Source organism: Fopius arisanus, unplaced genomic scaffold (genome assembly GCF_000806365.1).
Source record: "Fopius arisanus strain USDA-PBARC FA_bdor unplaced genomic scaffold, ASM80636v1 scaffold00104, whole genome shotgun sequence".
Lineage (NCBI taxonomy): Eukaryota > Metazoa > Arthropoda > Insecta > Hymenoptera > Braconidae > Fopius > Fopius arisanus.
In genome coordinates this window covers 315,438-342,702 of record NW_011887843.1, presented here as the reverse complement: position 1 = coordinate 342,702, position 27,265 = coordinate 315,438, and the positions used below count along the sequence as shown (strand labels likewise).

At 42.8% G+C, this 27,265-nt stretch overlaps 1 protein-coding gene and 1 non-coding gene across 5 annotated transcripts in view; both read right to left on the bottom strand.

The window, feature by feature from the left end:
- Window positions 1–72: 72 nt before the first annotated feature.
- On the bottom strand, window positions 73–156 carry TRNAL-UAA (transfer RNA leucine (anticodon UAA)). The gene has a single exon. It is a non-coding gene; the product is annotated as a tRNA-Leu (tRNA).
- A 1,772-nt stretch (window positions 157–1,928) lies between these two features.
- kn (EBF transcription factor knot) overlaps window positions 1,929–27,265 on the bottom strand; it is a 47,882-nt gene continuing 22,545 nt past the window's right edge. The window contains exons 7-13 of one of the 4 annotated variants that reach the window (XR_892622.1): window positions 10,399–10,480; window positions 9,132–9,264; window positions 6,073–6,354; window positions 5,695–6,000; window positions 4,856–5,071; window positions 4,494–4,701; window positions 3,648–3,730 (exon numbers count right to left, since the gene is read on the bottom strand). Coding sequence is in view for 2 of the 4 variants with exons in the window: in XM_011312563.1 (XP_011310865.1) it covers window positions 3,618–3,730; window positions 4,856–5,071; window positions 5,695–6,000; window positions 6,073–6,354; window positions 9,132–9,264; window positions 10,399–10,480 (1,132 nt within the window). In the remaining 2 variants the exon portion in view is untranslated. Of the gene's footprint in view, window positions 3,745–4,493; window positions 4,702–4,855; window positions 5,072–5,694; window positions 6,001–6,072; window positions 6,355–9,131; window positions 9,265–10,398; window positions 10,481–27,265 lie in introns of all 4 variants that reach the window. The other 3 variants (XR_892623.1, XM_011312563.1, XM_011312564.1) reach the window with 3 other exon arrangements.

Genomic DNA, 27,265 nt, shown 5'->3' with positions numbered 1-27,265 from the left:
GGAAAAACTTTGCAAATCAAGCAATTCTACCTTTGTCCCAAGTTCAGTTCTCACATTTTGGGGAAAAAGTTCTGCTAGGTGTGGGGTTCGAACCCACGCTCCCATATGGGAACCAGAACTTAAGTCTGGCGCCTTAGACCGCTCGGCCAACCTAGCTCAATTTCATCTATTATTTTCAATGCCTTTGGTAATAATCCAAGGCAGGGTACAAGGATTTGCAACGGTTAAAATTAGTCGACCTAGTCCATCAATCGGTTGCCCATGACCAGCAGCAATTTCATAAGTCTAGATTATCAATTTGGATAGCTGCCAATAAATAGGTTTCCTTCCTGACCGACCGCCACTAGACTTATTATCAATCAATCGATTATCCAGTGACGGCATCCCCCTATCGGCAATCTGATGACAGAAATCTATTTATTAACAGACGATACGATTAAAAATTCCTTTCAGTCATTGAATGTTAATTTTTTTTTCGCAATTATAGGTGCAGAAAGTGCAAGTACCAATTGAGGCATTATGATGCGTAATGAACGGATCAGTTGAGTTATATCTCCAATCTTCCCCGGACTCTCGAAATTCGATAGCCTCTGGAATAATGAAGATTACGGGTAATAAGCAGATGGTAATATTCCATCCCCCGCGGTAATACAATAACCCTGCAGGATCCACACGCATTCATAAAATGTATTTCGAATAGAGTACAGTTGATGGCACAACAAGATCTTATCACGTAGCTGTCAGAGGGTGAGTGTATTCTTCCCTTCGAATTGCTCCTATCAAGCCGAACCCCGGACCCAGGCGATTCGTATTCCGGGGGTAGTTTTCGGGGGGTGCCGCAGCGCAAGTCGAATTTCCCGTTCACCTATTGATCTTCATATGAAACTTCATTCACACACTCCAGATCTATTGCCTAAAACCATATATTTCTAAACAAAAAAAAACTTTCCCCGAACTTAAGACGAATATCGAAAGCCCCGGGCTGAGATCAACCTAGTCTGAAATAAAAAGAAACATCAATAACTGCTATTTGTTAATATTTTTAATTCAAATTAGTTCATAAGGGGATGCTGGGAGATTGATTAAAACGTAAAAATTTTTATCTACGCCTGAAGAAAAAGCGAATATACTTTTGCTTTTGTAAATTGTTTTCGTGTGGGATAATGAAAGCCACGAGTGGTTGCCGCTGGCAAAACGCAAATTTACATGACGCAATGAGCCAACAATCTTGGAAATAATACCAATGTCGATTATTTTGTATCGTTCCCCCGTTTGTTGTTGCACTGCGTGTACACGTGGCAGCTCTGGGGGCTTTTGCGCGCGCCCAAGTGCCACGTGCCATCCAATCTAAATCTAATAACACAAACAGCATCACAATGACGTGCATCATAGTGGAATATCGTTCGTTTGGTCGTGAGGTAATAGTACACCATGTGAACTAATCGTCCCGAAGTGGTACTCTAGTGGCCATATCTTGTTTCCCCGGCCGCTTTGGGCCCCTCGCAAACATTTTTCATGAGTTTTTTATTCCTCTGCGATGGGAATTACTTGTATTCTTCGTAATTGGACAGATATTTTCTGACGTGGATTAATCATTTATGACTGGGACATTTTATTCGGTATTTTCGGGTCAAGACGACACGCATGAAAAATGAAAGAATGTGCTATTTATTCCGATTGTACTAGGTTTTTTCTACGAAATTTTTTCACACGTGGAATCAATGAATATTGCGCAATACAAATATCGCAAAAGTCGGGTCTCACCCATTGGCAACGCCTCGTTCAATACACGGTAATTAACGGTAATTGGTAATTAGTGGTAATTGGGGAGGAGTGAGGGATAATACAGCAAGGCTTGAACACCTCGAATTCCACATTTTTTTTTCATAATAATTTCGTTGAGATTTTCAAAAAGCAGGTGAATATTAAATGACGACAAAGTTTTGATTCTCAAAAATTGTAAGTTTAATTAATATTGATATACATCGACGAGTGTGTATTGTAATTAATACAAGAACAAGAAAAATTCATGTGAAATGAAATAAATATGATTGGAATCCGATGCAATACAGTTAATACAATAAAATCACAATGACTTTAGTCATTTTGTCTTTTGCTTTTTGTTTTTTTTTTTATTGTGATAATTCACTCGCCATCAACGATATGCAAAAACGAACAGTTAGCCATGAATTTTCAATGATAATCGATCGGTTTTATTGAGAATTTTCATCGACTGTTGTGACTGGTGCACCAAGATTTATTATTCTGCGTCGTATACTTTCGTGAGTCGGTGAAGAAATTCGATTCGGACCGGTTTATTAAACAATTTCAACTATATTTCTCTTCATAATCCGATACTTTGGATTCAGCCCTCGAACTTCCAATTACGAGCTGATATTTATTCACTCGATGATACATAAGTCAATGGTAATGTCGTTCGTTGAAAGTTCAAGGGCGGAATCTGTACAGCAATGTTCGGACGTCCTACGGGCGTTCTAAGATTATTTACAAAATTGGCACGCATCAAAAAATTTTCTAGAAACACTAGATAATTACCCGGACAATTCTATGGAATACGAGTCAGTGAGAATTCCATAGACAAGTCTAGTCTAGCTTTTCCTCAAAAATTTTTTCCGGCATGTCTTTTAATCTCATCTGTAACCATTAATCTACAATCTTTCTAAACTAATATTTCCTCCCCCTTCGTTGGATCCCTATGTAGGAATACTTTATTAATAATTTTATTAATTCATTTGTACATTGCAACAATATTTACAAATAATATACAAATTACACTGGTAATTTAATGACAGTATCCGATAATTGGAGAAAGGGATGGGTAGAAAATTCTCTCACATTTTTTCCCACCTGAAAAAACTGGAGTTTTCTTATTGATATGCGATATGTCTGTCTAGTGGGTCTGACATTTCCTTTCTGTCCTTAATACTCCATGAAAAAAAAAACTCCTACTACACCCCCGTAACTCTGCGATCCCGGCGGAGGGTGGGGATGGCATATAAAATATTGAAGTTTCGCCTTCGGTCCCTTCAACGGCACTCTAGTTCGTCCAAGTAGACTTTTGGAGATACGATATACAGACGTACACCGTAACGCTTTTAAGAAAATGTCTGGTATTTTCATAAAGCCGAAGCGAGTGGACGCCGGGGAATAGTCGCATAAATTGATCGGACGTCACAAAAGACGAAGGTCCACCGTGAAAAAGGAAAAACAACTGATACCACGTCCACTATTTCCACGCATACCTGTTCCCATTTTGCGATATGTTTATGAATTCCTCACTCGAATCAAATATATTTCACTAATAACCAAAAAAAAAATAAAAATCAAATCACTAGTCTTACGGACGCACAAATGGAGGGCAACGTAAAGACAGAAAGAAAAAAAAAAGATAATCCACAGCCGATTGATCGGTTTCTCACGGTTATGTGAGTTGCGATGACGTCCAAGTGGCGTTGGATGATTTTCCATCAAAACTGGTTGACAACTGGGTGGTCGTTTTGTAAAGTTCACCAGCAATAGATCCAAGTTATCGTCTGGTATCGAGTATGAGATTCTCAGTGGCTCCCATCGGTATCGGGGCACGATGAATCATCGTACTATTTGCTGTTAGCAGCTAGGAGTGGACTCGATGCACTCGTGTAACCCTGGCTGCACGTTGGCAACATAAATGGATTCATGTTGAATGTTGAACCAACTACGTCTCCTAGCCCTGTAACATGGCAACTGTTACGATTATACGTTAGTCGTTGGGGGCTTTTGTCCATACGTGGAAATTTGTATCGGGTTGAGTTAATCGAGCCAACTTTAGAGACATAATACAACTGCACATTACACCGGTAATAGGATATTCCACATGTGGTATTACAGCTGAGAGGAAAACTGCCATAACTGGTACCACCCAATCGTCAATCGTACGAGGGATACAGACACGTGCCGGCCTAACTACTAACTGCCCACGACGACAGTCCAGTGTACAACCAAGATTTACGGCACAACCGACGATGTACCATCGGGCTCTTTCCACCGATCAACTAAAACCTTAACGAGCACTATCGCATATATCAAAGTATCGGGGACATTTCACGATCTTTTCGTTTTTATTCACGTCTCGTTTTTTCTTTTCCTCTTTTTTTTTTCATAACGCTTTTGGACTGGACATCGTTATCGTGAATTTCGGCATCTGGATCGCTTCAAATTAACTCTCAATTGCTATCTGTATCCCGTTCACACGTATCCTCGCTTTTTGTACGGGTTTTTATGCATTACCGGTGGAATGGCAGTTATCGCTTTTTTTTGTGACGTGCAACATTAAATAGTGATAGCTGTTTTATCTGGGGAAGGAGTTGAAAACAGCATTTACCTCGAAACATGTAAAAGACGTTAAGTTTGGAGAAGAGATTGATGGGGAAATGAAAATAATGTCTCTACGATACGATACATTCTCAAAATTAGATATTCATAACAATACGTACATTGTAGTAATGTGAAGAGTGCTAGTTTGTTGTCGTAATGTCGTGGAATAGTGTGGGAAACGTTGTTTAGGCGATATTTACTGGGCAGCTGTGGCCAGGTGATGCTGTGTGGACCAGTGCGATGGGACTGAGGTGTTCGATGGTCGGACAACGGGGGCGAATGCACTCCCGTCACCGGACGAATAGAAAATGCCATACTGTTCGTGCGCTAAAATAAAAATATGCGTATAAAAAAAAGAAAGAAGAAAAAATCATGACATGCGATAAATTCAGCATCAACCGATAAATATCAAAGAAGCGTTGAAAGCTGACGTATGTTACGATTAAAGTGAGAGAGGTATAGGGTAAATAGTGACACTTACGTGATGTATAAAGGGTTGGACTGCCGGTGTATGGATTGGCTACTGAGTAACTGCCACTCGTACTGTGACTGTGCGGTGTACTTGCTGAACTACCGCAGTAACCACCACTAACAACACCACGTGGACTTGCGCTACTGCTCTGTCTGTATGTGTCGGCACTGCCGCCCACACTGCTACCACCACCTCCACCTCCACCCGCACTCACTGAACCACCGTCTAGAAATAGAAACCTGCCCGGTCAGAGGTGAGAACCCTTGTGAGTATCCCATCGTCCAATAATTTTTGCCTCTCATCAACAATCATGCACATTAGACTAGATTTAAAGTGCCCACTAGCGCCAAATGCCCGTTTTGTCCAAAAATTCTTTGCGTCATCGACTTCACTCGATTAACTGTGACTGTATAAAATAAAAAAAAACCTAACAATCATGCGGGTGTCATGCTAGAGGGTAGAGCTATTTCAGGGATTTAGTCTGCACGATGAGTTGAATTAACACGACAAATTATCATTACGTTGTACACAACTCTCAAACGTTTTTGAGATAGACACGCTGTTAGTGATGGTGTTTCCGCACCAGTGTTATGTCGTCGTGTAATTGGCCTCAGCTGTTTGGATAATAAACTCCATGAACACAAATACAAATATCTGATGAACTGGATTACGCGTTGGGGCGTTTATTTGACACGTCTGGCGAGATCGGCCGCCAGAATGGACAAATTTTAAACATGAAAAAAATGTGTGTTATTCAGTTATCAATAATTGGAACGAATCGTCAATGTTGAGGGCATGGAATTGGGAAACAATTTCTACAACACAGAATGAATAGATAATCGACATACCGTCCGTCCACTTGGCAGCACTGCCATTCTCCTGTACCGTGACAGCCAGCTGACCGGTATAAGAATTGAAAGCTGTACTGGAAGCAGATGTAGGTGGTGCAGGTGGATGACTCGAGGATCCCGGACTCCTGGGTGCGCCTGATATCGCTGTGTTACCAGCCCTTGGCATACTGTACAACGCTTCCGCCAAATCAGCAGCTCTCTTCAGGATTATCTCCTTGGGTAGCTTCTCCGGGTCACCCGGATGCCGTGGGATGAGCTTCTGCAACCTCGAGAATCCCCACTCGATCGTCGGCTCGTTCATAGCTGAAGCAGAATCAATCATCAATTGCAAATGATCATCGGTGATTAATTTGGAGGAGATTATTGACTACTCACAGACATAGACGAATCTACCGGGGGAGCCCTTGCAGAATTGTTTACTCTTGTAGGACAACGTCACTTCCACTACTCCTGGTATTTGTCGTGGTGGGGTTTGAACTCTTATTGCATGATCTGTTATTAATTCACTCCAGACGAGCATTGTACCGAAGACAACTTGGAGACCGTCGAAGAAGTGTTCACCGATTATTATCACAGTGGATCCACCCGTTGTCCACCCCTCACTCGGGGATATCGCTTTTATACAAGGGGTCTGCAGTGGCAAGGCTGGATACAAACCTGAAAGATCAAACGATAATTAACGATTACATTCGAATAATTGGTAATTGAAAATTGCCGATCTCCGGTGATTGTATCATCATCAGTCGAAAATATGTATTAAATTTTGTACCGTAAAATAGGAGAGAAAGAATAATGTGAATTTTCTGTTTATTCGGTCATGTGGCAGATATATATTTTACCATGTTGGCGTGTTCAGAGGTAAAATCGTGGAAAATCGTGGAAATGGCTGAGAGGAGGAAAGAGCGAGAAGAGAGGGTCGAGTGCAACGGGGGTAGAGTCAGAGAGCGAGGGTGAAGGGGGTGAGAGGAGGGGCTTTATAACAAGAAGGAAGGAGGAAATGGTGAGGATGGTGAGGATGGTGAGGATGGTGAGGAAGAGGGAAGAGAGCGGCGATCGGGCCAGGCAGTGTCTCTGGGCTTGGAATTTATAACCCAATGATATCATTTTGTACCCCGGCGCAAACCCATCCTCCCAACTACCACTCGAATACCCTCGTACCCAAACCCACCCCAGCAGTTGGAGGGTAGGAGGGCTACGAGCAGAGTGGCTGACATCATGGTATATTGCCTTCAGTGACGCTCAAACACTTTCCACCCCTTGTGCTCTCACTTGGATGTATAAACCACTGGATATAAATCACAGTCGCTTAACGAAACTACGAGTGTGCTCGTTTGTCTTTTAACCCACGTGCGGCAAAATGTAAATTGTTGCTTTCATCTTTCCACTCTCATTGTTCGGTATGACATTTTTTTTCTTCATCTAATTGAATTAATCCGACTTGAATTAAAGACGAATTGATGATATCCTGATGATTATTTCTTTGAGGGGTTTTGATGAAAATGGAGGAGAGTCTTAGTCTCGGCTGTTGACGGATTCCGAAGAATTATTTGGAGTTGATTTGCGGTGGAAACACGTCGCGTAATGAGTTTCCCTGCGTTTTGGGTTAACCTAGTAATTTGGCTCATCCCCTGGGACCATTGGTATTTATTGTGTTGTATACCACTTGGAGAAGAAAGTCGCTAAATACAGTATACGGTACACGTTGGTGGACCACTTCAACCGTTGAGAATTACCGGTATGAGGATGAGGACAACGAATTTTCTGGTGCCCTCGGAGTGGGTGGAGAGGACGGGATGATAAAGCAGGAATGAGGGGAGACAGGTCCTAGTTTGTGCGGACTGCTGTGGAATAAATAAAATCCCACTGTGGCAACATCGAGAGAGGATCTACATTTTTATACCATTTCTTGTTGCGTCTGTCCTACCCCAAAATCATTCCTTCGGCGAGTGCCGTGACTCACAATCACGATATGCTCCAAAATACCGAATAATCCGTTAAATAAATAATCAAAGTAAAGAATCATTTTTTAATCTAAAAATGTTTGCCTGTCACTCGATTTTTTCCAGTTCTCGCCTCAACAGATGGCGTGTATTGGTATTTCTGACTTTGAGGTTAAGTGAATTATAATTTCCCGCGCTCACGTGCATCACCAGTGGGAATTGAATAATAATGATAAAATCATGTGATCGATCCGACAAAAATCATGAATTACATGGGAAATAAAGGCCACCGGATTTGCCATCTTTGCACCCTGACATTTTGACGACTTTGAGGAGTTACTGTATCGCTGGGTATGACTGTCTCATTGGTATGCCCGTTTCAGCGTTTCGAGGGGTTCCCAAGAAAGCGTGATGGCGGTATATAGCACACTCCGCCCTTGGTTTTCCCCAACTACACACCTCTCACTCTTTCACCGTTATTTTCCCTTCAACCCTCTACCCCCTCGGAGATAGCTTAAACTTAGCATTCACAAACCAACGCGCGCGCACACGCTCCGTGTAGAAACTACCGTCGAGATGGAAAAAGGGGTGGAAAGGGGGATCTGAAAAGGGGGAAAGAGGGGGGGGGGGCAATTCCGCGGGTTGTGTCTTTGCGCTCGTTGGGCCCCGGTGAAACCAGACAAAAGGGCGAGCGAAAGAGCGAGGAGAGAGTTATAAGAGAAGGAGAGACATGGCAAAAAGAGGGAAAACTCGAGTGCTGTTAGAGATCGGTGGAGGAGGAGGAGGGAAGAGGAGGGAGGAGGGGGAGGAGGGGGAGGAGGGAGTCTTGGGTAGCTCGCGAATAGAGAATGGAATGGTTGGTATCCTTCGTTTTCACTCTACCCCCCTCTCCCCTCCCCATTGATTTACATCTTGTCTTGCATGAGGGAGAAAGAGTGAGATGGAAAATAGTATGTGGTAGGAGTGAGTTTTGAGAGGAGCGATATCAGCCGTTTGTATGCGCGGCCGACGCCAAACTTTGCTGAATTGCCCTATGACTTCTTATATCCCATTCTATCTCTCTCAGTCTTTCACTTTCGTATTCGGCCATTTTTTTTTTGCTTCGGTAGGGATGAGAGGGGATCGTTGAGTCTTTCGAATTGTGTTTTCTCTTTACTTCAATGGTCTAGTGACTTTGCAATGGAATTGAGATGTGAGAGACGCCGATGTAGATTCTGTGGTGGAAATCATCTTTTACGGCCTAGGCAGTGGGTGAATTTTTTTTTTTTTTTGTCTTGATTTTAATGGGTGGGTTTGGGGGAATTTGGAGATCCGCTCAAACTTGTTTATCATTGGTTATTATAATCACCTCGGTAATGCATCATTCCGTCCGCGGTGCAGTATATCAATTCTGCGAACACAATGAGATTAATTGGAATGATAAAGAAGTTTCAGCGGATCGGTTGTTTTTTTTTGTCTTTTCGTGATTCATACGGGCATTTATCCGGTACTTACTGTTGTATTCGCCGTGATCGCTGGGGTCTAGGCGTTTTGCTCGTCGTCCATGTTTACTGTTGTTATGTACGAACATGTTGTCGGAGATGGCCAGTAAAGGTCCGTCAACGACGACTTGCGTCGATATCACGACCTGTTGAATGTTCCAATATATTTAGTTATCGATTTGTCCTTTGAGATTCTGAAATTGAGATTCTGGTCATGATTTTTTTTGAAAATCACCACCATGAAGGTCACACCGAGGTTAAAACTTGGTTTTATAACCGTTATTTTTACTCCCTGTCCCACTGTAAATTACAATACCCATAATTCAAACGATATCTCAAATTATTCATTCTTCATTTAATTCATCTCATCCACCACTCGAGATTTTCTCCCCTTTTTTTCGTTGAATGATAAAACATTGAGTCACGGGCAACGAATACCGGTGACTCTCTTGAAAAATGAATGAATCGTACACGAAGTGGAAAACCCGCTGAAACTTTTTCGACCCTTCGTCGTTTTTATTTATTTTTTCACTGAAAAAACCGTTTTCCCTCTCTCTTTCACATCGAGAAGAGCAACTTGGCGACTAGTGTGTGTAGGATGAGGGAGGGAGGAGTGAGGGAGGGGAACGAGCGAGGGTAAAATTTTAATTCTCAACTTTCGGCAATAAGCAATTCCGGAAGAGATTCGGAAGTACGATAAATATTTTAATTTTCGGCCCGTGGTTTAACCGACCGGTGGAATAAAGAGAAACAAAAATTACCACGACGTACTTTACGCATGCATGAGTGAGGGGGTGAAAAGGGGGTGAGGAGGATGGGTGGATGACCTTCAGCCGAGGCCTCCGGTTTCTTCCAGTGGATTTTTCATATTACAGTCTTTTTTTTTTCTTCTCTCCTTTCTTTGCAATTCATTTTTTAATTTTGTCTTTTATTCTCACGTGGGTGAGGGGGTGTGGATGGGACTGCGAGATATCGTGGAATAGGGTAGCGGTAGTTTGAGAGGGATGAGGGGTTGGGGATGATGCCCGTGCTCCAGCTAATTGCCAACCTCCAGGATTACAAGTCCTGCATGGGGGCTCTCAACTCAGACGATTCTGTTCGCGGTTGCCAAGTATTTTTATTTTTTTCATCCCCTTCATCTTACACCCCAACGCTCAAAAGAAAAATGGTCATTATATTTTTCTCCAGACGAAATAAAAATCATTTCATCCCATTCAGCAAATAAATATTATCCCCCCCAAAAAAATCGTAATCAATAAATAAATTGAGGAAATACTGACCTGAAATCGTCGCATGTCCCGGGGATTGCCCGCGTTTTTCAAACAATTTTGATTGCACTTGAGGAAAAACTTGAGGAAAAATCTGGAACAGAAGGGAAAGAGATATAAAGAGCGATCCATTATTCTGGGATCATTTTAAACAGTTGACAGAGCACTTAACGCTCTTTACCTCCAAACAAAAACTTAATTAGTAGACCGGCCCCCCCGAGTCCACCCCCTCGTCGGAAAGCCCGACTTGAATACTGCATAAGCCAATCGGAAACCCCTCTCGTTGCCTACACCCGTTTTGTATTATTCAGCATTTCTCTAGATTAAAGCCCAGGCCACGTGGTAACGTCGACCTTTAGGACGGTACGAAGGTTCAAGTATCCTCTCCACTATCTTCTGCATACATTTAGATTTTCCAATTTCAATTGTGCCAGTATTTTTATTTTCAGTGTCATAAAAAAATCATCCCCCATGGCAAAATAGAAAAGCAGCTAAAATAAACCCGAGGGAAGATACCGTAAACGATTTTTAAAAACTCCGCCAAATGGCGTGCGCATTCCAAACAAGATGGAGATTGTAGAACGGACAAATCACTCCATAACCCTAATTTTCTCGATAAATTCAATCCAACGAATGACTTCACGAAGATCGCTGACAAATTTCCAATGCGATTTTACCGTGGATATTGAACATCTGGCGCCAGCAAACGTTTTCCAAGCCAGCTTTCCTCTCCGAGTTATTTTCAACGACACAAAATAGCTCACACCCTGCACTAGAATCGGCGAGAGTACAGAAGGTGCTAGAAGAGGAGAAAAATCTAATAGACCGATGGAATCGAGTTTTCTCCCTCCATCCACCAATAAGAAACTAACGCGATACTGGTAGTTGCTTCTAGCCCGATGGAAGTCTATCGCCCAGTGGATGCCATACCCATCGTCACCCTCTGGAATAAAATCCAGTTCGCATTTGAATCAGCCCTGGATAACGCAATCCATTAGATCCCCTAACAGCCAATGGCTCCAGTGTGATGCGAATATACAGAAGGAAACGAGACGAAACTGAAACGCTCCCGAGAAAACCATGAGAGCCCTGGGGTGTCACTGATCATTAGCGTAACCTACTACTTGACGTCGTTATTCCGGGAGAAAAAAATGGGGGTGGGCAGGTATTTCTATGATATCCATTCCCTCGGTCCATCAGTAAATCCCTTTCATCTCCCGTCTCAATGCACGTTGCGGAGGCAATCGCTCCTGACAGCTCCGGCTTAAGACAATAATTTTCGAAGGTCCTCGCTGCTCTTCCATATCAACTCGCATTACTTTTCGATAGAGTTAAATGAGATTGAGATGATGATGATGAAAAAAAAATGTCACGAATTTAATAATCCCTTAAAATTATTAGAATTTTCAAAATTTCGGCGCTCGCCCGCCCGCTCAAAAAAATATTTATTCAATAATTTGCAGACCTTTTATTTCTTCACTTGATTCGAAAATTTATCCAATAATTTGGAACCTCCCTTGATTTTCACAATGACTCTCAAATTTTTTTTTAAATACGATACTTGCAATTCCGAGACAACCCGACGGTTTCCGGGGGACAACTCCTGAGCAATAGCCACTTGGAGAACTCCAGTTATCATGGAATTGTTGTACACCTCTAACACCTACCCTCACGAAATCCAAACAACAACCCTGAGGAAGAAGGAGGGGATGGTGGAGCCCCCCGGTATGTCCTCTATCTCCAGTTGATGGGGTTCCCCGGAGTGGGTGTAATGCCGCCTGAGGCCGTGCCATAGAGTAAAATAGCGCCGGGGTGAGGGGGTATCTGGGAAAGGGGGAGGATTAAAAGGGGGGTTGAAGATGGTAGCAAACGGAAACTCGAGTCACGCTCACTACCCGCCGATCATCCCCTCCGATAAGGGTATGTTGCACAATAGCCTTTGAATACTCATCCAACGGCTTGGATAGTCATCTTAACTCGCTTTTCTTCAAACGGAATGAGTGAATTAAATTCAACCGTCGAAGAGATAACTCGTAAACAAGAGTTTATGCCGTGTCTTACAGGCTGAATTTCTCTTTTTATATCAAGAGATGAGCGAAAAAAAAAAAAAATGGGATACGTGCGGGGGTTTGATTCTCAAGCCCGTGTACTCTCGCACGGGGGATGACAATGGCCTCCCGAGGGAGGTGAAGCCTACCCCAAGTCGTGGTAAAAAAAAAAATTCACCCTCTCGGATGTATTCCACATATCTCAGTGTACTGATTGTTTCCAGCGCCTGTTTCACGATCTCCACGTGTGTTATGTGGATTCGTTCCGATACAACTCTTCCGTTTTCTTATCTCATATCTCTTTTGCTCAGTTTTATCCACCCCTCCCTCCCCCTCCCGCCGTAAAATTGACTGAATTCAATGTAAGAAGTGAGAACTCGACGTTTTATGTCTTCAAAAGGGAATTTATTCAACAGCAAACCGTTGATTTCGCACATATCCATTTTCGAGGTGATAATAAAAAATGTGAGGGGGTGGATAATGGTTTTTTTTTTAAGAAAGAAAGATAAAGACTGAGTGACTCCCTAAATATCGACTCGATGCCCTTCAATTTATCCTCATTTTTGGTTGGTGGAGGTGAAAAAAATTGAAAGGTCGTAAGCAATTGGCGACTGCTAATTGGTACAACGCAGGTACAAATAAACTGGTGTGCGAGGGTGGATGATTTATTGCAAGGTTTGATTGAATTGGCTTCGAGTATTTGGCGCACGTACTGCTAACCGAAACTCCCGTCGATATTTAACGCCGAAAACCTGTCCAGTCCTGCGTACACAATTTTATTCCCCGCACTCGACTTTTTTTTTTCAGTTTTCATCCACGTCACTTGGTATTTCTCGTTTTTGTCCGAGGACGACAATTGAATGCACGGCAATTCGCTTTTTTCTCGATTTTATTCAATTGCCCGTAAATAAAGGAATTATTGACGATTTTGGTTGACAGCCAGGACTCGTGAAAAAGATGTGGACATAATCCGAGGGCTTCCTATCAAGTCCCAAGAGAAAAAAATAACTTAGGACTTGGCGTTAAAAAAAAAGCCGTGAAACCTCGCAATTCCAATGGAAAACTCTTCCCCTCGCCACATCAGCGAAATCCGAGCGATAGGCGTGTCTGATCGGACTAATCACCTATTAATCCACTCCACCCAACATCTCCATTCACAGAATCTCCCATATCCAATTCCGCCCTGCCTCACACCCAGAGCTCGAGCAAAACCGTTATCACCAGTTCCGAGAATCACCGAATAAACACCATCCCCAGGTCCTCCGTAACTCGCCAATTTAAAGGACAACCAACCTGCTGAACCGCTCCTAAGGTATTGATAGAGTCGCTGTTACTTCGACATCTGATTACCGGCTACCCCACGGGTTCACCACAGGAATCAACCGAAATGCATAATTAACGATACCCAAGACGTCAATTAATAAGAATGTGTACGAAGGTCCGTAAGGGAATGTTGAAAGTGAGTATGTACGAAACACTGTGTGTATTGCCTCTTGCCATACACGTCTCAGGGATAGACTTAAAGCTGAAAGAGGGATGAAGGGGGTACTAAGGGGTTAGTAAGGTATCAGGGGATGTTTAATGTTTAACAAGCCTCCATTACGGCCCCTTTGCCTTCTTGCTGGGAGCAACCCCTTGGCATCCTGCTATTCGTCGCTCTCAGGATCTTTCCGGAAAGTGCTGCGGATATGGGAAACAAAAAGGCCTTGAGAAGATTGCTGGAGTGGAGGGGGTAACAGTGTGAATTATGGCTTTTTGCATTATATTTTTCGTATGATATTTGAATAATTATTTTAAATGCAACCAGCATTGAATCCACCACCCATCAAATCGTCGCTCAATATTTCTGCAAGATCATAGGTCATTTCCTCAAGGTCATTCCATCCTTAAACTCTTTAATCTTGGTTGTGAGGATTAAATAGGTCGGGCCTCTTGTAATATCCCGAGGAAGAGAAAAGGCTGGAGGTATTGAGAGCGCTAGGCTATAGTACTCCACTCCATAATTCATAGCTGAGTAATACGTCTTACCGAGGGTGTATGTGCGCCTGGTTGGTTTCTGGTGTGGCCACGGCCCATGGTCCAGAGATAGAGTCTATTCCCTCCACCAGCCCCACGATATCTAACCCTTAATGGCAGTCTATCACATTAGCCGAGAAGACGGGCTACTGACTGCACTAGTTGGACTAACTAGATTTGGCTCTAGTCGTGTATATCAAACTAGTACTCAACGATTTACCACGGTATATTGCCCCCCACTTAGTGCCAAACATTATTAAACATTTAACTAATGATCAGATTCATTGACATATAAATGTCAACAAGGAATTGCTTTATCGGAATTTAAGTGAATGGGATTGATGGAGTGAGAAAAGTAACTGGAGCAGATGAACGAAAATTGGAACACCATTTTGTCATGACGATTGCACGATTCGGATGCAATCGATGGGATTAATGAGTATCAATTTGTATTCAAACATCACCGGCTTGGGGTCTAGTGAATTTTGCAGTCTGGGGTGATATTGTTTACCTCCGGAGTGATCGGTCGTCTTTTTTTTTTTTTATTTTCAACCCTCCAGGAGGTGGAGGTACCGGTGCTAGGGCACGGAGGACATTAAAACAACCGGTAAGATCGAAAAGAACCGATCGTAGAAATTCACGCGGCCACCATTAATACTACAGCAATAAAGCTGTCCGGGAAAAGCACAAGGGTGTGGATGTAGAGGGTGAGGATGGGTGAGGATTAAATTCAGTAGCGCTTTTACCCGGATATATCCGAGACTACGTGACGCGAACCAGTGGAAAATTGTGAAATTGCCCGGTGAATTATCTCGAGTTTGCCCTGCGGCGTATCATCCCCTCGTGCCGCACCCTTGGACGAGAGACATTTTGAGATTCCTACGGCATTTACATAAACGCATCGGCAATGATATGAATTAACTTGACTGCAGTTGAGTCGAGAGGGATGTGGATTGATGATGATGGGACTGATGATGATGGGACTGACGATATTTAAGTACCGATTTAATTATGTATTTATTTAAATACCGCGATCTCGCGGATGCGCGGAGGATGTCGTTGAAGAGGAAGCCGGTGACACCTCGTATTCATGAGGACACTTAATTTTCGAAAATTGAGGAACTGACCTTTTAAATCATGCCATCATGCGGAAGTTTATGAAGTGGTGGATGGAGCCGGTTTAGGGTAATAAGTTATAAGTTGGTTGACGCAAGCTCCACTTAATCCGAACTAACCTCGTTTGGGCCGCGAGACGCTCGAGTTTCTTGGAGGTTGTAAAATGTGATTTTAATATTTCGCAGCTCCTTTGAGGAGGCAACTCCTGGGAGTAGATAACTGGCTTACACGAGGAACTCGCGTAACATTGCTTTGAGGGGTGGCTGTACCCAGTTTAGAAACTCAGTGGAATAACTGAATACACGGTTGTGCGTCAGTCATTTCACTGAGGAGTGAGAATTATTTCTGAAAATCACCGGGAATTATTCCCTGAAAAAAAAAATTCTTGCGCTCTAGATTTTTTTCCTTTGGCTCCGTAAATCTGTTTTTACAGCCCAGCAGAGATTGGTATCGTATGCTTTATTAAAAAATATGTCTTCATTTAACCCCGGGGGTTGGTTTTTTAATTCGTCCCACTGGAGTGTGTAATTCAGATAGAAAAAATTCCACGGCGGAGGGCGGAATTAATATCCGAAGTGGATTTCAAGATTTTATGATTTGCGACTATGAAAATGATTTTTTCGTCGTCTAGCCATTTTTCGCTGTATTTTCGAATTAGAAAAGTGCAAGTATCGAGATTATAATCGTAGCTGGAGGAGTTTTTGGGTAGGAGTCGCCATTCCAGGACACGATCAGAACACGTTGTGGCCTCGTGCAAGGGGTTGCCATGGCGATTGTTGCGTGGGGAGGGCATTCGCCCTCAACCCTCAACCATCGGGATGATAATGCCACCACTGACTTTTCCAACCGAATGTTACCCCCCAAAAACTGTATACTACACCATTCGCTCAGAGTCACTGGGACGCGCGCGCGCTGCGATATCAGAAAGCTCGAGCAATAAAGCACCAACCGTGGCAGAGCTTCTATTTTCACCGGAAAAGCTCATGCACGAGTACAGAGAGAAAGCACTTTGTCGGGACGATTACGACGTCAACAGTACATACACCAACTACCCCACCATTTATGACTACAGTAGGTGTTATGTCGTTATTCGTCATGTAAAATAATTTAAATCGTAAAATTTTATCGCCCAACTATTCTTGCCGGTGGAGATAAACTATCACCATTTGTTTTTCTCTGTTTGTTTTTTTTTTCTGTGGGGAATTGGTTACGGATGTTTTCGCTCGGGATATTTTGAGTCGCTCGCGCGAGGGATCCGCTACCTGAATGCCCGAGCTAAAGGGGAAACACCGAGGAGTCCCAAAGGTGTCGTTACAATTAGACAGGGCCACCAACCGCCACTGTCTCAACCGCTAAATAACTTCCCGGTGATGACAACCCGACCGCACGCCTGTTACAGAGATGTCGAGGGAAATGGGTTAGGGCGACGTCTCGACGATTTCTGATTGTTTTTGGCTTGCGAGTGAAAAATTTCGAGTCGTTTAAATCTCGATTGTCGACAGCTATACTGCATCCTGTGCAGCCCCTCATATCCTAATATAAATCGATCTCGAAATATCTCGAATGAGTGGAAGACCTCGAGACGATACCGAAGCGCCGCCACTTCATTGTGGAAAATTTTCAAACATTTCGAATGAATGAATGAGAGTGCAATTTGATTCAAGTATTCGGTTAATTGAAATTAAAATTGATAATTCAATAATTTCGGTTGTGAAATAACGGTATATAATCTAGAATTATATTCTGACCTCTGCCATTGACTTTTAAAAGCAATAAACCACCAGATTTGAAATTTCCGCGGAATGGGGATCAAACGGGCGGAAAACTCACTCTTATAAACAAGAGTGCTAAACCATTGGGAGGAAAGTTCACGGTAAGAGGTAGATTAATAAACAGTAAGCCCCAGCGCCTTGTAAATTCACCTAAGTGGTATGGGCGCATTAAAGTCAGCCGTATCACGTTTACACCCTCTTCCCCTCGGTAAAAAAAACGAGAAAAAAAAAACGAAAAAAAGAAAAAATACAATCAATTTCGCGAATGAGATTGAATCCCTCCATCACTCGGAAAATAAAAATACAAATCCCTCAACATTCAGATTACTCTTTGCCATTGCCTCTCATGGTTCACGCACAAAAGATAAAGAAAACATGGTCCATACACATGGAGTGGTGGCGCGTGCGCAGGAGTTCCTCGGAATATCGCCGGGAGGTAAATGCGAGGATCGAATGGGCGATACAAAGGCGAGAGAAGGAAGAAAATGACTGGTTGGATAGAGAAAATAGATGTTTGGATCTCTCTCCCGAGGTTTGCTGGAGGTATACAGTGTCCCTGGAGTATCGACTTGCCCCTCGGGACCCGCCAGTCGATAGTCCCGTGGGATTCATCCTCTCTTTTCAACTCGTTTCACTCTCTCCACCTATTTCATCTCTCTTTGTCTCCAGGTTATACATCCCTTCGACGCTTTTCCCTTTCGCGGTACCGCGTGCGCCTTCGTACCTCTCCGGTTCCCCAAGTCAAAATAAAAAAAATATATTTCTAAAAAACAAAAAACCAGGGATAATGCAAAATTGATATCTCAACCGGTGGATCTCACCGATGAAATTATTAGCTACGGTATCACGACTGTATCACTTCATTCGACTGAGGGGCTCGAGGAAAATGAAAGTGAATCTTGAAACTCCCTATAGGCGGCGCGACGTTTTAAATAATTGACGAGGCAGTCGGTTACAATAAAAAAAATGAGGCAACTTGAACACGTGGTGGAAGACCAATGGAATTCATTCTGGGGTTGCAAAGAATTTTATGAGTGGGTTTTTAATAATTCCTGAGGTTGCTCGGGGAGAGTCGATGATGCTAACCCCAAAAGGAGGTGAAATAACTTGGAAATAATGTACAACATCGGGATTCTGAAAAACTCGGCAAAAGTATTTTCAGATGTTTGGATAATACTTTATTAAGAGTATTCCTCGGTCGACTCAAATGGTGTAGTTTCACCTTTTCAAGGCCAAACCGAGGATGAGAGGTGGGTAGGGGGGTTGAAAAAAAAAAAAGTTGGACAACACTTTGGCTACGTTTTCTTATTCACATGAGACTTGGGTGGAGGGGGGTCTCTTTCTCTCCAGAGACTTCCATTTTGACTCGGGGGATTAGGCGGTGACTCCGCCCACTCACGGTAAAAGTTTTGTCGTGATATACAGAGGACTACCTATACCACACGGGGATGGCCAGAAGCAAAAGCCGTACGAGATATTGATGACTTCTTTCTTCGGAGAGTGTGGGGCGGTGGGAGGGGATTCTATGAGGGACCGAATTGGTAACAGGAAAAGATCCTCCGTACAGAAGGCATTTGGATTGTCTGCCTCGAAGAGAAGAAAAAGTTGATTTTTTTTCTCTTCTCCCTCTTCTCAAAAAAAAAATCAGACTAAATGTGTAATATAACTAGAAATATTTATTTATTTATGTCTAGTATAACTAGAAATATCGATAAATAATCTGCTGTGCAGAAAGATAAATGATCATCTGCTTGAAATTATTTTGTCTCAAGATTATTATTCTGGATGAGAATATTCAGGTGCGAGAATTATTTCCCCGTAATTCTATCGGTTATGATTTCTTTTTCTTTTGGCATTTCCTTTTGGTCATTGGAGTGTAAACAATGTACGAAATTTTTGTACGGTTGGACAACAGATAAGTCGAGTTGAGTTTTGAGGTCTAGGTTTTGGCGAGGGGATGGCGGTGACTCCCTGGAGGGCGGAAGGCTAAATATATCCACCCTCCATTCACCCTCCACCCCATTGCCTCCTCACCGACAACCCTCGAGGGGGAATGTCAAGACAACATGGCCGACGCCCGTCATCCTACTGTACCCATACCACTGTGTACACTAGCTGTGTTCACTACCCTTTTTTGTGGTGGGGATTTAGAAAAAAAAAATTGCCCGGCACAGATGTGGTATTTTGGTTTATCAGCGACATAGGTCTTTACGATTGTCAGGTGACTTATCAGTCTTGCAATCTGAAGGTTCCGAGTTCCAACACCAATGGGCGAAATTAAATATTGGGTATAAAAAATCTCGGTAGCTCAGTGGCTAGGTGCAGGATTAGTGTTCTGAAAGTTGTGAGTTCGATTCCCCGTTGAGTCGAATTTTTCAAAAGGCATTATGATTTCCCATGTCACTCCTACTTTCTGGTTCGATAGGGCCAATGAGCCAGAAAAAGGGCGGAAAGGGCAGGAATATAAGAACAAAAATATATGAGAATTCCAGGGGAATTGATATATATTGAGGATAAATTCCCGCGGAATTCCTAAATTGAAATGAAGAACGGAGTATTGCGGGTGAATCCTGGGATACATGGGCCGAGAAAAGGAGTTGAGATAAGTGGAAATTAGCCAGCCCTCAGGATTATCCTGAATTAACAAATTGAAAAAAGTCTCAGTCCCCCAAGGGGCTAGGGAAGTTCTTACAGTCATCTTTTCGAGTATCTTAAAGGTCGACGCTCGTTGAGGATATCGGTGTAGGGGAGAAAGGTAAAACGAATTCATGCAAATAACCCCGAGTTCTTCTTGCAGAGGTGTATTCCGAAGCTTCACAAATTTTTTCCTCAAGCATTTGAAGGAATTTATTTTCACGGAATAAAAGAAGCCCGTAGGCAAATTTTTCGGCCCTTCCCCAAATAGATTTTTCTCATTTTTTTTTACAAGGGACGAGTGGGCATGAGGTTGTGACCGACAATTGAGGACTTGTCGGGGGAGGATTACGTGCTAAGACTTGAAAAGTCTCTTTCGACATGAAAACCCGAGGGAAGTAACTGCACTACAAAATTGTCTCGGTGAAATATTAATGCGACTTTTGGATATGCGTGCGAGGTCGGTCGTATATCTGTCGTATTTTCTCGCAGGAGAAAAACATTTTGCGTTGGAAATATTGACGGTAATTTTTCCCGTAAATAATATTTTTGTCGCTAATTAAAACATCTGAAACATGCGAATCGAAGATCTGGATAAAGTACTCTTTTAAATCGAATAAATTGAGGTTAGAATCAGCCATTGGCCGGTGGAGTTTGCCCGCCAAATTCAAACATACGTGACCCAAAAATCTCCAATGCATCGGCGCGTACAACTGGCCGTGAATGCAAATGGCCCTGCGATTGTGAGTTTAGCCGGTGGTTCAGCATTACACGAAGGGAAAAAAACCCCAGAATCGCATAAAACAGGTATACGACGGGCGAGGATACGAAGAAGATGAAGTTGAAACAGAGATATGAATACATAGTACATCCGAGGAAATAGAAAAGGGGAAAGGATGAAACGGGTGAGTGGCCATAAACTTCAGTGTCGTTTGCGTTTTCTATTTAGCCATTTCAGTTTGTCCGTTTGGTGTTGGTGTACGTATCAACGAGACAGCGGATTCTCGATTCGAATTGAATTCACTCGACGATTGCAAACCGAGAGAAATTTACATTTCTCGAGAGCGATTGAAATTCACGCAGACAAAATGCAGACTCGAAAGTTGAATCTTACAGACTGCAAAGAAGAGGTTAGAAATTCGATACACCGACGCCACCGCAAGATGGAGCCGTAAACAATCGATCAGGCTGTCAATATAATCACGGATAATTGAATTACAATTGATAATCAATGGTAATGTGAGTGATAAAAATTGTCGTAAGATCTTTCGATCGGAAAGCGTCATATCGTCTCAATAGGTTTCTCTCCTCGTCGAAAATTCGTGGGAATGGATATCGCCACCCATATACCTACCCCCTCCCAAAATGTATATTCCCTCATCGCTTCTCACTCACACTCAGCATGCCAACGAACCCAAGTGGTACACATACGTATAAAGGGTATCTATCGGGACGAACGCGCCGTTTGCCGTACATTTATTGCCACTGTGCGAGAAAGCATCTCCCCCTCCATCGGGGTTATACGACGTTATATTTGATATTGGATAGACTCCGTATAGGTATCATTGGCATCGTAAAAGAAACCCCATAAATAATATTAAATGAATGTAATAACTAATCGTAAAAAATCGCTTACCAGGGGATGATTTTGTTGATCCCACCCACCCTTCCTGGACTTGTAACTTTCAGTTTTTTTTTTTTCCTTTTGTTTTTTGTTTTTGTCTTTGTCAATTCAACTTTTCCTACTGTACAAGGGGGTTTGCGTGTGCTTACTGGGGGGAAAACAGTAATTTGTGAGTTCTGAATTTCAACGGTGGACAGAGGCTGTACACGACACTTTCAAAGTCACCCACACGAGACCGGTGGTGGTCGTCGCGGCATGAGATGGAGTCACGAGGTGGGGAAAAACGGTTCCAACAGTCCGAAGTATCTCGGGTTTGAAAGCCAACTCGCAACACACATCGGGACGTATTTACAGCCACCGTAAAACCCGCACGGTTAATTGAATGTTGGAGCGAGTGGTATACGACATCGATCACTGAAAAGGAGAGTTTCCTGTTTTGTTTTTAATCATTCTATTTTTTTTTTTCAGCATGACGTGACGTATTTCGTGTTGAAGTACGCAAATAATTATTCTCTAAATCAATAATTTCTTAATAATTTGACCGGAAGGCGGAAGTTAAAAAATTGAAGGATTTGGGCAATTCTCAAAAAACAGAATTGAATTAAAAATTCAGATAATTGGAGAGTGACTCGAGTGATTTAATGGACTTGTCACCGACTCTCCTCTAATATCCAAATTAGTAAAAATAATTTTTAACGTGTTCACACGCCGTCCGATGAGGAAGTGTCGCGTGTCACCAGGAAATGTCTCTAGAAAACTCGGATGTTTACGACTTGATGACAACCAGGCGCCTGGGGTTCTGACCACTCTGGTTTTCCCATTAGTCACAATGGCGTCAAAATAATTTCGTATCTCTCACAGATGGATACCAGTCCCTCAACCGAGAGCCGATCTCTCCCGACCTGAGGATCATCGACAGCCGGCCGGAAAAATATTCCGTCAAGTGTTTTATGTATCCTGTCCTCAGTCTCATGAATGATACCTTCTCCCATTTTTTTTTTATTCGATTTATATTTTTTCTCGTCTCAATTCCATTCAGCCAGATACACCACCAGATGCCTAACCCACGGAGATAACCAGCCGTTAAATCCAGATCGGCTTAAATGTCCCCCATAACTCCAATCTGAGAAACAGTACCTAATTAAATATCTATCGTTTAATTAAGAATGATTTATACTGGTCGTATACTATTCCACGTGGTATTATTTCCATTGATCGGCAATCAATGCAGGAATTATCCTCATTAGGTCGAATCGACTAGTCTCTCCGTCTTGATGTTCTGGTGCACAAACCAATTGTGAACGGGCGAGGGAGACACACCCGTAGAATATTGAGAACCGAAGAGGGACAGATTCGCCATCGAGAATTGAAGATGAAAAGAGAGATGGAACGAGTATATCGCTATTAGATCGAGTGAGTGGTTGGTTGTGTGTGTTTGTAGTGGCTAGAGTAAGAAAAACTGGAAATCCTCACGGTCCTGACGAGCTACCGTGCATTCCAGGGAGGGGGAGACCTCCGTTGTTTATTTATTTAATTTTTTTTTTTCATTTTATTTTAGCTTGGGGCTTTTCTTTTTCATCGGCGATCCTCGTGTGTACCACAAAAAGAAGTTGCTGACTTCGAGTGACAACTTAGCGAGCCAGAGCTCACCTCGACTGTCCGATACGTCGGGGCCACACATACAGATTATTCTGGGGGGTATGGGTTTTTTGGTGAATGAGAAATTTCGGATGTTGGTCAGGGGCTACCGCCTGTCTTATACTTGAGTAACGAGACGATTAATTTCAATGGGAGATGTCGTCGGGTGTTCGGGAGTTTCGCAACTTCCGCGATAATCCGGAGAATATTGGAGTTCGGGGTTTCACCGAGTGTAAAATTCAAATTACGGGATCATCGGCGCGTGGTGCGCACGCGCATTCATTCAAAATGTTTGAGATTTAGCCACGACGTCGTGGTGGCGGGTCGGTTTTGCCATTCGAGATATTTCGAGATCGATTATCTCTCCTTTTTATATTACGATTATATTATACTGTTTTCCTTCTTCAGTCCGTCAAGATAAAGCATCAAAATTGAAGGGGTGATTTTGTGAGGAAAAAAAATGATAAATAACCCGAGGTACCTCAATTTTTTTGGAAATTGTCATATGTTCATGAAGAAAAAAAGGTTACAGGAGCTAACACCGCCATATGTCGTAGTCGGAGCGTACATTTGGCCCGGGGCGACAGGGGGGCAACGACGGAGAGAGACCGGTCGAATTGTACCTCCACCCGCGGCTCAATTTCTCTCTCCCTCACCTACCCCTTGGCACTTTTCCTTCCACCATTTCTCTCTCTTTTTTTTTTCATCCTCTCTTTTTTTCCTCGACGGTACAACTGCAAGAGCAACGGATAATGTCATTTCGATTTACATAGCCTATGTGAGAACGATTTTCACCTCGATTTTTGCCATCGTAAAAGAGACGGGAAATCTCCGCAACGTAAATCCATTACTATCGCGGGGAGAATGATACATTTTTTTCGAGTGAATATGTTCTGTCCTAAAAATAATTCAACAGGGACTCGAACCGCCAACCGTTCGCACGCATCAACCGAATCCATCATTTCAATCATGAATCCAACACCAAAAAATACTCAAGCGATAATTCGCGTAATTACATGGTAATGATGATGGACCACAGAACATGACAGATGGAATTCCAGAAATTCGTCTAAACACGAGGGAAACAAAAATAAAGCCCGAGGGGAGACTGAAGATTGGAGTAAGGAGGAAACATAAAATGTCTGGTAATTGATAGTGGCACAGTGGATTCGATGAGCCGTAGAAAAATAATAAGCCACCCTGTGCTTTGGGTATTATTGGCTCTTGAAGGGTGTTAGTGGAGGGCGGAATGGGCGACACATAGGGTGGGCCCAATGTATGCACCCTCTATCCTGCATTACACCAACGGATATCTCAGCGGATGGATGTGGGGTGTGTTATGTGGACGTCTATATTCCAAATGCTCGTATTCTGGCTCGATAAACTCAAATGACTAACGAGATTCGGAAATTATTCCGCATTTCGAGGGAGTGGAGGAGTCAGTGTTTTGAGGTTAAGAATATTCGGCTGAGAATAGAGCGGATTTCATGATTCAGGGAGAGTCCGAGGAGTTGTCAGGGTATGTTGCAAGATTCACGCCTCGTCGTCTAGACTCACAGGTGTTGGAGATCTCTGGATTTGTTCAACCATAAATGATACCGCACGGAGGACGATGTGTCCATCCGTGGATCGATGGACAACGGCTCCGCATTCATATCTCGTTTTTGGTTTTCAGGGCATGGCCAGTCGAATAATTACTCATTGTACGTGATTGGAAATATGAGATGGAGAAACAGGTGGCTGCATCGTGCGGTAGTAATTATTTGAGGATAATTCACCATGAACTTGTTAAGACCAACTGAAATATCAGAAAATTAAATGATCGATTCTGATTATGATGAGAATGTACGACCTCTGGTGATAATTTCATGGGCGCAATCGAATCTCGACGGGAGTGAGATTCTTCATGGCTGCAGTGACTCGATTAGATTAGCGTGGATTAGCCAATAAAAAATTACAATACTCCCCTCTGTTCGCACTTGTGATCTCTCTCGGAGAATTTTCAGGGCGCAGTGACACTCGACGCTATTCTATATTGGATTTACACGGTGTACCTAACGCGATACGAAATCGAATGATCCCGCAGTCGACGAAACGATTCCACTCGTTCACTGGCTTCCGTTTATTCGAGGCTACGGATGTCGAGTGGATTTTTTATTCAGGAGATATCGATTTGGTCGAAAAAAAATTTGCGCGAACTGTTATCCATGGTTTTTTATGATTTTCAATGGAGTAAAAATGGAGTAAAAGTAGGAAGTCGCGGACGTCGCGGACGTCGCGGACGTCGCGGAAGTCGTAGAAGTCGCGGTTTTTTACGTTAAAATTTTAATCATTGATATTGAACTAATTTGCTGGCTCACGAGTGACCCATCAGACATTTCCAAGCTCGTTCTCAGTTCTCTGATAGTGCGGGAGCGTGTGCGAGGGGCGTATACCATTGGTGTCAAGTTGCAGTACAACCCGGTGACACTACAATCGTCCTGTCACCCTCTTCACTCAGTCTTGTCCCGCACTGACTAGTTCATTCCCTCATTCGATCTAATTTCGTCCTGATAAAAATCACACTGGGGGATGAAAAATAACGATTCTCAACTTGAAAACTATTGCCACTCTTCAGCAACCCCCGGAATTACCCCACCTCCCTCCACCCTAACCCCGAAAAATTTTATCGATAATGCGGATCTCGGTAACCTGATAGAGATACAATGCAAATTCAGTTAATTGTTCCTCATGAGGTCACGTTGCACTGCTCTTTTGTTCGGTACATGATCGGGGGAGGATTGGATTTCGAATAGCCAGATGTGCCCGACTTTATCAATCTTTTATTATTTTATCTTCTGCTGTGAAAATGTTAACGAGAAGAATTGAATATCATCCGGAGAAAATATCAATTCAGAAAAATTAAATGACATTTTTTGGATTATTATGATAATAAATTCTGAGTAGAATAAAAATTATTATCGCTACTTCGTTATCTTCTTTCGAGATCGACTGACCTCAACTCGACTCGTACAATGCCTCCGTGTGGGACTCTCGAGCTGATCGATATCTCGAGGCGAGGCCGATTAATTAGTCGAGTATATGGTGACGGACGACAAAACGCGACGTTACAAAAAGATGGATAAATAAATAAAAGGGATCACAATGTTTTTCCATGTAACGAGCGCAAATGGAAGTACCCCGTAATTGGCGATAGGAGCAGCTCCAATAAGAATAAAGATAGAAATAAACTTCCAATTACGTTTTATCAACTCGTCGAAAAAAAGCATATATTTTTGACGAAGGAAAAACCGTTAAATCAGAATAATGATCCGTGAAAATAAAGACGGCGAGTGAAAAATCGGTGGTCCCATTGATAAATGAGAAAATTCGATAGGGCGGATATATCATTAACCAATTTAACATATAAATTGCGATAAGGATGCTGGGGCATCGGAAATCTCTAGCCCGGGGCGCATCTTATCCCCCGTTAGCTTCCGAAATTCAGGGATAGCCCGTGAATAAATATGGTTAGTACTCGATGGTCTCGCGAAAACCCGCAGATCCCTTTGACCAAGGGGGTGGCTAACTGGTAAGTGCCCTGGGGCGACCATCTGGTGCTCCTGTCTGCTCATGTGCCACGTGGATTGCATTACCGTTTACACGGCATTTGTTGTTAATGCATTATCCACGCACAACACCGACTTAAATTCATAATAAATTTATTACTTATCGAAGTGATTGTTGCTGCTCAATTTATTTAACGTGAATCCCACGAATATTTGATTTTATTGGACATTCTGGATCAATCATTAAATTAAGCTCGGAAATTGATCGGAGTTGTAAATTTTATTGCTCTGCGATGTAAATATTCCGTGGAGCTTCAGTAATTTTTTTATGCATATCACATGACTTTTCATCAATGCATTGGATATTCTCAAGCATGACAGATAACCAGAGAAGTATCTGCGCCGGCAGTATCTCACCCACAAACCACCAGATCAGGCGAGTGTTGGGCAGACGAAGCAACAGATAAACTCTGATTTATTTTA